This window comes from Cimex lectularius, unplaced genomic scaffold (assembly GCF_000648675.2).
Source record: "Cimex lectularius strain Harlan isolate CLEC.00 unplaced genomic scaffold, Clec_2.1 scaffold68, whole genome shotgun sequence".
Taxonomy (NCBI): domain Eukaryota; kingdom Metazoa; phylum Arthropoda; class Insecta; order Hemiptera; family Cimicidae; genus Cimex; species Cimex lectularius.
This window is the reverse complement of record NW_019392732.1, coordinates 161,822-174,708: the sequence shown is the minus strand read 5'-3', so window position 1 is coordinate 174,708 and position 12,887 is coordinate 161,822. Positions and strand designations below refer to the sequence as shown.

General features: G+C 34.7%; 1 protein-coding gene across 2 annotated transcripts in view; it reads left to right on the top strand.

Annotated features, from left to right (window-relative positions):
* Positions 1-12,887, top strand: part of LOC106661440 (protein tiptop-like) — a 229,509-nt gene that overhangs the window by 192,778 nt on the left and 23,844 nt on the right. The window contains exon 1 of one of the 2 annotated variants that reach the window (XM_014384836.2): positions 4,886-5,252. The exons of the other annotated variant lie outside the window; for it this stretch is intronic. Within the exon in view, the coding sequence (XP_014240322.2) occupies positions 5,147-5,252 (106 nt within the window). The 5' untranslated portion in view covers positions 4,886-5,146. Of the gene's footprint in view, positions 1-4,885; positions 5,253-12,887 lie in introns of those variants that run through there. 2 annotated transcript variants of the gene reach the window in all.

The following is a 12,887-nucleotide window of genomic DNA, read 5'->3' as shown; positions in this document are numbered from 1 at the left end:
TCATTCTATCGATCTTGTAGCTTATTGGGTAGTCTTATATACATATTTAATTATTTATATTTTAAAAGAAAAATAGGTTTTTTTTTGTGGTTAACGTTGTTATTAATAATTATTCTCGTGAAATATGGTCTGGTGTGACGTAGGTTTCAGAAAAACATTTTCTTTATCGTGCCAACGTTTCGATCTTTATTGAGATCATCTTCAGGGCGTGGGATTTACAAACATTGTTTACATTTAACAAATAAATGTAGGATGTGGAAAAAAGAGAATTTATACAATGCAAAATATATTTTTTTTAATATATTCAATCAAAGTATTTCTACCCACTCAAAGGGTTTTTCTCTGAGTGAGTAGAAATACTTTGATTTAAAGCCCTGGAGATGATCTCAATAAAGATCGAAACTCCGCTGCTCTACCACCTGAGCTATCGTGTCCTCGATCCACTCGGACATCAACTTCCCATCTCAACCCCACCTTATGAGTTTTCCCGAGGTCACGATAGCTCAGGTGGTAGAGCAGCGGCGTATCTAGCCAAAGATCGTGGGTTCGAATCCCGCTCGTGCCATTAATTTTTTTCATCTCAACTAAAAACCTTAATTATGTAATTATAATATATTAATTGGTCAAGCGGACCATGAAATTAGTGAATTTAAAGATCGAAACGTTGGCACGGTAAAGAAAATGTTTTTCTAAAACCTACGTCACACCAGACCGCATCTCACGATTTCTGAATAATTATCGATTAACGGTCACTAATCACCACACACGTTGTTATTAATTATACATACTTTTTAACTAACTTTTTGTAAACGATACAGGAAAAGCCTCTAATGGAAAACATCCAGAACGAGTTCTGGCGGTTAACAAACTAATAACTTTAATTTTTTTTAATTTGTGAATTCATAAAAGTAAATAAAAAATGAGATGGAATCGTATTGTAAGATGTCAGGGGGAGACAACGGCAGCTGTGCTGTAGTAGTTTGCGTGTCAGACGCTATAGACTCTGTAGTCAGGTTAGTAGATTCGCGGTCGTGGGTTCGATTCCCACCGTCGCCCTAGAATTTCTGCTCCGTACCCTCCCCCAAAGGTTTTGGTCATACATGATATATATACGTACTCTTGTGCGCTAATATGATATCATTCAAAAATTATATTAAATAAAGATATTTTTATGTGCACGGATAAATTATTTGTATTATGTGATTATATCATTTATTATATTAGTTATTGTGAAGATTTTGATAAGATTGATTTACTGATTAATTCGTGTCATATTATTATACAGATTATTAATGTTCTAGTGATACTTGTGATTTATATAAGTATTATTTTTCTTGAAAAAAGGAGAAAATTTCGACAAATTTTTTCGCGCTGTATTATTATTTTTTTTATCAGACTGAAGGGAAGTTGAGAATTGTATATAGTAAAAGGGAAGGGCCGATTTGAGAATCAGTAGGCTGATTTATTGCCGGGGTGGGCCGGTGGTTCGTCATACGACTGCCGATACGACACATTTAATCGCTGGCTCCTACTGTCATAAATAACACTGTTAAACATTGGCCCCGCATTAATCTTGAAAAGAGCGATAGAGAAGAGGACAAAAGAAGGGGGAGGAAGAGAGAGTGAGAGGTAAGGGTATCGTAATTAATAACTTTAATGGGGCGGAGCAGTTGTGTGAGACGTCAAGTTTGACTGAGTTATGTCGCATCTGCTGTCTTTCTCCAGCTACCTCCCTTGCCGCTACGGACACGGAGCTCCGATATTTTTTCGCCATTCAATATCCCTCCTAATATCTACGCAGCTGTCCCGATATTTTTAAACGCGTGTTAAATGTTCATCCCCAGGGATGAATGCCGGACAAACGAGGACATGGCCGTTTCGGATTATTCAGCACAAACTTTTGAATATCGATTGCTAAATCGTAAAATATCTCTTGACATGCTCCTTTTCTGATACGAGGGGGATGCGCCCGGCATAAAATTCACCCCTGGCCGAGAGTGGAAAAGGGGGGCGACACTTGTATTGTTTCTTCGCCTGGGATCCCCTACTTTCACTAAATTTGTATAAAAATCTAACTCTAAATGAAGGTGAAAAGTGTATAACTATAGGGGTATTCACGATCTTCGTGTTAACCCTGTTATGTCCTGCTACAATGAGAAAAATGATGACGTAGACCTGTAAAAATCGGCTAGTTAACATTGCTCGATCTAACAGGCAACGGCCAATGATGTTAATATTTATGAAAGGTATTGGTCGAGATAAAAAAGTCAATGTCACGAGTGGGATTCGAACCCACGATCTTCGGCTAAATACGCCGCTGCTTTACCACTTGAGCTATCGTGACTTCGATCCGCTCGGACACCAACTTGCCATCTCAACCTCACCTCTCGAATTTCCCTCCTTTTTGCCCTTCTTCAAAAGCCGTGTAATCTATCTGACTCCCGGCGACAAATGAAATGGCCACGGAGAGTTTCGTCAAGATGTACTTCAATTTAATTATTAAATACATTACAGTTCGTGGTCCGATTGACCAATTAACATTTTTCAATTAATTAATATTTATGAAAGGTATTGGTCGAGATAAAAAAGTCAGTGTCACGAGCGGGATTCGAACCCACGATCTTCGGCTTGATACGCCGCTGCTCTACCACTTGAGCTATCGTGACTTAGATCCGCTCGGACACCAACTTGCCATCTCAACCCAACCTTTCGACCAACACCTTTCACAAATATTAATGAATTGAAAAATGTTAATTGCACCACGAACTGTAACGGGTTAGTTGTTAGGTCGAAAATGTGGTCACATTGCTATCCGTTAGGGCGAAGGTAACCGACATGGCAGCCATGAATTTAACAGCTGTTTTTTGTTGATACGTATTTTTATTCTTAAATACGCGTTAATTAAATCAGACCAATAAATTTCTTTTGTTATTGATGTTGTGTTGTTTCTTATCTGACCTGTCCTTATACTTTCATTCATAATAGATACATCACCTAACCTATAAAGTTGTAGGCTGTTAGACGTTCTCATTCAAAAACATTCTCATATTGTCGTAAGCGACCATTGTCCCTTTATTGTACTTCGTACTTTTTTATTATATTTTTCTTGTTTATGTGTACAATATCGTAGTCGACTTCATTGAGCTGACCACCCAGCCGGATCAGCACATGATTATAAATTAAGTTCAAATTTTAAATGAGACTTAATTGAAACTTACGTCAGGTCCGCATGTTGTCTATTGTACGTTTCGTTTAAAATATTCGTTTCAAGTCAATTGACTGGTCTTTCGCAGACCTAGCACCCCAGGATATTGCTTCTGTACCTCTTCGAATTGAGTCCTCCCTCTCTGAATAGTAGATTTATTTCGAATATCCTTCCATGTTTTTATTACTTTTCCTCCTAAATGAATCGAGTGGTTCTCACCTTGTATAGATGTGCAATATATAGAATACTTGGTTGGGTTGGGAGAAAGTAGAGAACTCTTTATCAGTTACTTTTCATCAAAAGTAACAATTATTTTAAACAGTGTGTTTGTATGTGTAAAGCTTTTTAAATAACCCATTAAATTAGTGTAGCAAGACTGAGGGAGCATTTGCATTTTTTTAATATAAAAAATTGAATAGGAAATTTTTTCATTATAATTAATTGTGAATTAGGAAATTATTTCATTCATTCATAAATTCTTTTATGAATTTAACCAATAGCTAGAAAATATAAAAATATTCTTTTAGTATGGCATTATCACAAGTATAATATAAGTGCATTAAAATTATTTTTCTCATTTATAAACAATTTTGTGCTAACCCTAAGCCATCCACGCCGTGGCCAAGACATTAAATGAGCCGTGACAGATTGTTCCAACATTGGGAAAGCATACTTGCTGTAAACCTGTGCGGACAATAGACTTAATTGAGGTTTGTCCGGGGCACAAAAGGGATCATGTAGGTGTGGATAGGGGATGGGGGATGGTGACAATGATCTACCTTCCACCCCCATTTTCCCACTCAATTTTACTCAACCCATTCACTGAAACTTTACTACGAGTTTGTTGCCTCTTTTCAATCTATTTAACTTTTTAATTGGGCAAGGAATTTTATTTTTCAATTATTATTTTTTTGCTGCCTTTTTTCCTCGCTGACGATAATATAAGGCCAATATGCGTTCTTAAAATACAAGGGCGTACAGTGTACAGACCCAGCGCACTAATCGAATGGCGATCAGTCACCGACTCGCCAGCGAAAAGCCACCAGCAGTCCGCTTTGAATGTTTGATTAAACTTTATGTGAGGCTTTGGTTGAGATAAAAAAGTCAGTGTCACGAGCGGGATTCGAACCCACGAACTTCGGCTTCGGAGTGGATTGAAGTCACGATAGCTCAAGTGGTAGAGCAGCGGCGCATTTAGCCGAAGGTCGTGGGTTCGAATCCCCCAATGCCTTATATAAAGATTAATTAATTGAAATCTAATGAGTTTGATGAAACCTTCAGTCTGTTTGTATTTATTAAATGGATGGTGGATTTCCACTAAAAAGTTGTGCTTATTTTTTATAATTATTAAGTATGTCTTTATTTATATTGCGATAATCTAAGCTCTTCTATTTTTTCCTTTTATTTAATTTGGCTTAAACATCCCCAGACTCATTAGAAGAAGGCAAGACTCTAACACTACTCATACTATGATAAATTTATTTTAATTTTAAGTATAAACCGAATGTAGTCTCGAGGCTCGATGAACCCAGAAAAAACATATTGCATAGTTCACCAATCATATTTGAAAAAATTAATTTAACCTTAGTAGTGATATACAATTTAAATATAATAAATATGTGATGAAGTTGTTTTTTAATTATTTTAATGTTATTTCTTCTTTCAAAAGAATTGAAAACTTTAAATCCTAGTTTTATTTGATGGACTTAATAGTCAGGACAAACAGATGTAAGTTTGTTTGTAACTTTGTGAGGCACCTACTGACAGTTGATGATCACCGATTTTTGCCACGTTTTCTCGTCAACCTGCCGTTTACGGAGGAGAATGCGGCCTCCGTATTCGCGAATCGCAGTTGAATGTGTAAACGCCGTTTGGAAAATTGAGAATGAATGAGGAAGCATCCCCTCCACGTCTCTTGCCAGGGTGCGTGCGCTTCAAGGGATGCTTTACAACCCTCCTGCCATTCAGTCACTCACCGAACTCTGTGGACCCAAGTACGGAGTGTACGCCAGCTATTTGCCGACAGCCCGCCGCCACCGATTCGAAGGTAGGAACCGTTTCCGTCGTTTATCTTAGCCAAGGAATCACCCCGAATGCCCCCTGGCCGGGTCCGGCCGCTTATCAAAAATCAACCCCCGTGTGTATAAACCTCCCGCCAGGTTATCACCTTTTTATTTTTATTTTCTCCGTATCTAACTTATGTTTATATACTGCCAAAGAAAAATAATCTACAATAATCTATTCATATTTGATAAGAAACCTAAATGAAAAGATTATTAAAATAAAACAAAATGTATAGTACAATTTTGAACTAGCTTTTAAAAAAACAGTAAACGATTACAAGAAAAATAGTATATTCTATGGTAATACTCATATGTTTTAGTACTCTTTTAAAAAATATTCAACATTTGCATGGAAATATCCCGCCAAAATGTTAACGAAGTGCTACAATAACTCAGTACCTATAACATAAAATATATTTCTATATCTTTTCTCTTATATTTTACGTATTGTGATAATATAACAACAATCTAAGTTAATATAATGCATGGTTAATAATTTGTTTTTAAGGCTAAACTTATAGTGGGTAGATATTTAGATGATATCCTGCCTAGATTTGTAAACACGCCTCAAAATGCTTAAGACAAAAGAAAACTTTAAAAAACAACTAATTTACTTTTGAAATTAATAAACCCTGAATGAATAGCTAAATAATTCTATTCTTTTCGACTAATTATAAAGACTTATTTCTTCCAAAGTGACGATATATAATTTTGATCATTTCCAGAACACAATAATCGTTATTTATCTCACTGTACATATTTTATGAAATTAACCAATTATTCATTATAAAATCGAGGGCTTTAATCTTTTTTTTTTTTTTTTTTTTTAATAAAAATATCTTATAGTTTAAAGTTTACTGTTTTTCATATGAAAAAATAGATTTTTAAAATATAATTATTCAGAAATCGTGAGATGCGGTCTGGTGTGATGTAGGTTTCAGAAAAGCATTTTCTTTATTCTGCCAACGTTTCGATCTTTATTGAGATCATCTTCCGGGCTCAATAAAAATCGAAAGTTGGCAAGATAAAGAAAATGTTTTTCTGAAACCTACATCACACCAGACCGCATCTCACGATTTCTTTTAAAATATTGCATTATCAGGCGAATTAAAATTATTTTAAATTAAGAAACTGATTTGTTGTTAACTACGCATGATACATTTAACATTGTCTCTTTTCTTACGTATAGAATTATATGTTTAATTTAATTTGGAATATCCTAATTTAAATGTTTCTCATTATAATACTATTGAAAAAGATCATTATGAACGAAATACCAAAGTATGAACTTATGAAATTCATTTCCAATAAGATACGGTGTTAGAGAATGAACAACGATAATTTTTAAATATAGGCAGCTATGGGTGAATTATTACAATTGCAGTCACTATTAAGCGAGACCTGCCGGATCGTAAATCCACTAGGGCTCTAATTCTCCTTCGTGTCCGCATAAAGCCTGAAACGCTGGTTGAATAGTTTAAAATAAACTTATAACTGATACTCGTAGCAAAACGTTGATGTAAAGCAGTTGACGTCCAAAATAAAAATACTACGTTTTTGAGACTATGAGCATAAAAGAATTTCAGATCGACTAAGTATTGTTGACTTGATGAAATATCTATCATTTTTAATTTGCATTGGGTTTCTTTCCACATTAATTGTCTGTTTGTCCTCTACATTTGACATCGGTAATAATTCACCGCACATTACAAGAAACACCTCAAGGCCAGCAGGTGCCACGGTTTCCTTCCAAAACCTTATATATTTATTCACCTATGTTAATAACATTTTTAGAATTACGATTTTGCTTAAGAAAAATATTAGTTAATGTGATTTATTTTTTGCAGTAATGTTTTTAAGTTCGTGCACACGGTAATGTTTTGTAATTTTTGTTTATTCGATAAACATTTAAAATGTGTCTTTACAAATCTCACGTGGCGTTAACTGCTTTCGCCAGATTAACAGGTTTAGCTCATTTGTTTTTTAATGCTTGAGCAGCGTTCTAAAAAAAAATAATTTCTCAATCCAGCTTGGCATTATACGAGTATTGTATTTGTCAGTTTTATCTTAACAATTTGACTATATGTGGTGATTAGTGACCGTTAATCGATATTTATTTAGAAATCGTGAGATGCGGTCTGGTGTGATGTGGGTTTCAGAAAAATATATTCTTTATCGTGCCACGTTTCGATCTTTGTTGAGATCATCTTCAGGGCCTGGGATTTACAAACATTCTTTACATATAACAATTACATTTTGTATGTGGAAAAGTGAATTTATACAATGAAAAATATATATTTTTATATATTCAATCAAAGTATTTGAATATATATAAAAAAATATATTTTACATTGTATAAATTCACTTTTCCACATCCAAAATGTAATTGTTTGTTATGTGTAAACAATGTTTGTAAATCCCAGGCCCTGAAGATGATCTCAATAAAGATCGAAACGTTGGCACGATAAAGAAAATGTTTTTCTGAAACCTACATCACACCAGACCGCATCTCACGATTTCTAAATAAATTTGACTATTTTCACGTGGAACAAATTCATTATTTCCAGCGATAATGTTTACATGGTGAAATATACTGAGCCGTTTGTACATCGGATATATAGAAAAAGCAAGTTGTGAAGTTTTTCATTGTTATTATTATATAATATATACCATCCATACGTATGTTCATAAATTTACAATAAACTTATTACTTATTTATTTTACCGTTTAATGCCAAAAAGCATTCGTGTAGTATTTGTTAGAATTCATTATGTTGTATTGTTTGGTTGAAACTTTTCAGATGTAACCGATATTTGATCTCTCAACTGACTTGAGAAGAGTTTGACCTACTTGAAACTCGGTCATACTACAGGACTGTTTTTTCTTCTGGGCAGTTGAATTTCGAAAATGTTTGGAAATGGTGGGCAACGGTTTTGGAGGGGCGGTCCTCACTATGTGTCCTGATTTACATAGATCATTCTATTCAAGATGCGACTCATTTTTGTATTTCTTGTGCTTCGTTGAAGAGGGTTTTGTTCGAACTCGCCGGTCATGATTCTAGATCGTGAGTTTTATTATAAAAAGCACTGCATTCACTTTTATTTCCATAACAAGCTAGTTTAATTGTACAAGTGGAAAACACGGCTTCTCCAGAAATCGAGACAGGGCGTGAAAACACTTACGAGGTACGGTCATAAGTCCCTTACACGATTTCTCCATCACCGTTACAGCGGTCATCAAAAGACATCGTATACCATTCCCGGTAATAGTATACTAGAAAGGGTTTTTGCCTGGACGGAAGTGGCAGCTGATCTGACTCGAGTTACAACTTACCTGTCTCAGAGTATCCGGTGTCGGTTATGATAAAAACATTTTATAAAGTAACAACCCTCTTCTTTTTTCCGGCCCGGATTGAAAACTGGATCGGTTCCGATCGTTAGCTCGCGGAAAAATGAAAATGAACCCTTTGTCCCGTTTCCTGCTCAGGGCGCGTCTAATTTTCCTCCACGGTCTACTTGTCTTTGTCTTAAGGAGAGCCGAGGGAAGATCCCGGCGGCTCCCAGGAGCAATTTTCCCTCTCGCCGGACACTATTAATAATAGTCCTCTGTCATCAATCTGCCGGCCTTTACTATTGACGCCTAGTTATTGTTAACCTTCTCCAGGCCCATTAATATCCCTGACGCAGGCTCGTCCATATATTTCACTTTTCAGGAGGTGGACCGTGCAAATCGCCTTTGAAATCCCGACAATGCCCTCGGCAACCCATCTGTTCGGTGCTCCCGCTTCAATTTCCTTCTTTCTCTCTCTCCCTCTCTCACCCTCATAAGAAAAACGGCAAATAATTACTCTTTCAGAACACCGAGGCCGATGCCGACCTTTTTCTTTTCCGAAATTATCACTTCACGAAAAGATTTCTTTGATGACTCTTCAAACAAAATTTATACAGTTCCAGGATATTATAGACCAGGCTATCATATAAATTTCCTGGTTCGATACCTCAGGTGATATGATAGGCTTGAAAATCAATAGTTAATCATTATTCTGAGATTGTGAGATGCGGTCTGGTGTGACGTAGGTTTCAGAAAAACATTTTCTTTATCGTGCCAATATTTCGATCTTTACTGAGTTCATCTTCAGGGCCTGGGATTTACAAACATTGTTTAAATTTAACAAATACATGTAGGATGTGGAAAATTGAATTTATATAATGAAAAAAAAATTTTAATTATAAACAATTTTTTTGAATTGTATAAATTGATTTTTTCCACATTCTACATGTACTTGTTAAATTTATACAATGTTTGTACATCCCAGGCCCTGAAGATGATCTCAATAAAGATCGAAACGTTGGCATGATAAAGAAAATGTTTTTCTAAAATCTACGTGATACCAGACCGCACCTCACGATCTACAAATAATAATTTCTAAAAAATTATGAATTAATTTCTTATACGAATAATTTAAATTTTTTTTCACTGACTTCGCATTTCCTAATTTTCATAATTTATATATTATTATAAAATTGCCAGTTATAGATATAGTTTACTATTGGTGTATTTAATATTTGTTACATTATTACGAATTTTATATTATAAGTCATTAAAAAAAAACAAAAAAAAAAAAAAAAAAACTTTCTGAAGAATAGATAAGAGATTATTGAGAGTGAGTTCTTTGAGATTTGCATTATTACTAAAAGAACCTTACAAGATGCAGTTAAATTTACTAACCACCTTTTTAGGCCAACAAACCTTCAACGTGTTCAAACTGACACAAACGGCCAAATTAGGCGACCTTGTTTTGACGCTGAAAATTCAGAATTTTAAACTGAACGGGCTTTAGTGACAATACAGTGACAATAGTGTTTACAATAAATTTTCTAAGTAATTGTTGTGATTATCTACAAACGAAAAAATCCTTATTGAATGCCTAAATAATGTAAGCACTAGCTTACTTTTCTCTATACGTCATTTGAAGCGGTTATGGCGAGATCACCTGAGAATCATCTAACGATCTCCGAATAATCATTGTCTAACGGTCACTAAGCACAACACATTTCACAAATTAATGTTTAAAATTGTGTTTGTGTTAAAAAAAATAATCATGTCTTTTTTCAATCCTATTCAAGTGAAAAACATAATCCACCGTGAGAATCCAATTAGCCACTACAAATTAAACAGATTTTTCTCAATGATGTAATTTGGTCGCTACTGATCATTTCCATTTACTGATGGCCCGTTAGACTTTTTTTACGAGGGTTTGCAACAGCAGAGGTCATATCAACCCCTGGGGTGTCGGTGTTTTTGAAAAAAAATGCCCAGTTGCAAGTATGCCGGGCTCGAATGCAGGGCCGCTGGATTCGACCCCGGGACCTTTACCTTACAGTGATGAGCGCCGTGTCAACGCCTAAACCGTTGCGGTCACTGACAATTATGTGCAATTATCCCCAAAAAAGAAAACATGACACCAGCTCGTTAAGCAATAAGTATGTCCGGCTCACGAATTTTATTCCTATTATAATTATTTTAATTATAATGATTCTATGATATACAAATAATAGTATTAATGATATGATATCCATTAGAATTATAGAATTATCTAAATAGTTTGCCAGCGAAATAAAGGACAAAAGACAGATTTTATAATAAGTGCACGAGTGTTCATTATCATGATTTATAATTTGTTACTGAATTGTAATGAATTTAAATAAGTTCTTTAACAAAACGTTGTTCAGAGCAGTTTGAACCTAATTGTCAGTCATCTGTGATGCTAGATGGAATCTTGTCGTTCGCCGATTGAAGGTTGCTCGGATTGAAAAAACAGGCCGAGTGATAGATAGCAAGTAAAAATCGGTTGACCTTAATGGCAATTTTATAACATTCTATCAGTAGGCAATTGGGCAAAACGTAGTAATAAATTCAATCCGGTTTTACGACTGGATGTTGTATTTTACAAAGTTTATCGTTGGAGTCAGTTGTAAACTAGGTTTATACAACGGAAAATACAATTCAGGTTGTTTGATAATTCCTTCGGCCTAGCTTCTCGACTGTCTCAAATATAGTGCACTACAACAAGAACATAACAATAACAAGAGCCGACGTATCACATCATGCATTAAGCCTTTCTATAATTCAATAAACTTTTCGACTTGCGCTTTTCCTCCGTCTGAGATGAAACCGTTTAATCGCTGTTAAATTGGCCGGATCTCCCTAGCTTAAAACGGGTAATTAGGCTGTAGTTGGAGGGGGGGGAGATTTACAAACGAGTCTGGGCCGCAATGCAGTTGCTCCAGGTTCAGAAACGCGTAACACGAAAAGGCAAAACTACCTGCCGACGCGGCGCCTTGACACCCTTGGTCCTTTTCAAACGGAGACCGACAGTCTCGACACACAACCTATCCATCCCATCCAACCTGGGAGCCGGAGGATTTATTAATGATCGACGAAAAGAACATGTGGCCAGAATGACCCTTACTTCTACCCGAGAAAATAGGTTTTACTTAAAAACCAAACTCATACAAATATATCGAACTAAAAATATTCATTTCGCACATTTCATTCGAAAGACATCTTTCCCTAATTGATAGAATAATACATAACTGCAATAATGACTGCATCTCTATTTTTTCAATAATAATGGTAAAAATACATTAGGGATTAATTTAATCCATTTTTATTATACATTTTCTTCACTTTCACAAAGCCTTATATTAGCGAATCTGTATTATTTAAATTATATTATATTACATGAGAAAAAGACTGTGGCCGAGATGTTTAGGGCGATAATTTATTGATGACGTAGTAACTTATTTATTAAAGCGTGAGTTTTCCATGAGGACTGCGAGGTAATGAGAGCTTTTTATCTGCCGATCCTCGTTGAGTGTGTGTCAATCATGACTATTAAAAAAAATTCGCTTTGCTTTGAAGTTCATATTTTTTTATTTTAACTTAATTTAATTAGTTTTCAGTAAAACCCTTAGTACTGCTTTGAGTTTATTCAAGTTCATATTTTTGTATTTTAACTTAATTTAATTAGTTTCCAGTTATAAAACCCTTAGTATTGCTTTGAGTTTATTAAAAAAAATGTAGATATCATTAAAAACGTATGTTTAATAGCTTAACTTATTTATTAAAGCGTGAGTTTTCCATGAGGAGTGCGAGGTGATGAGCTTTTTATATGCTTATCCTCTTTGAGTGTATGTCAAGCGTGACTATTTAAAAAAAAAAACTTTTAACTAAGTTTTCAAGTTGATATTGTTTTATTTTAGCTTAGTTTAATTTGTTTCTAGTTTTAAAACCCTTAGGAATGTTTTGAGTTTATTTAAAAAAATATAGAAATCATGAAAAAATTTGTTTGTTCATTACATAATAATTGAACTTATTTATTAAAGCCTGAGTTTTCCATAAGGAGTGCGAGGTGATGAGCTTTTTATATGCTTATCCTCTTTGAGTGTATGTCAAGCGTGACTATTTAAAAAAACAACGTTTTTCACTTAGTTTTCAAGTTGATAGTGTTTTATTTTAGCTTAGTTTAATTAGTTTCTAGTTTTAAAACCCTTAGGAATGTTTTGAGTTTATTAAAAAAAAATATAGAAATCATGAAAAACTTATGTTTGTTCATT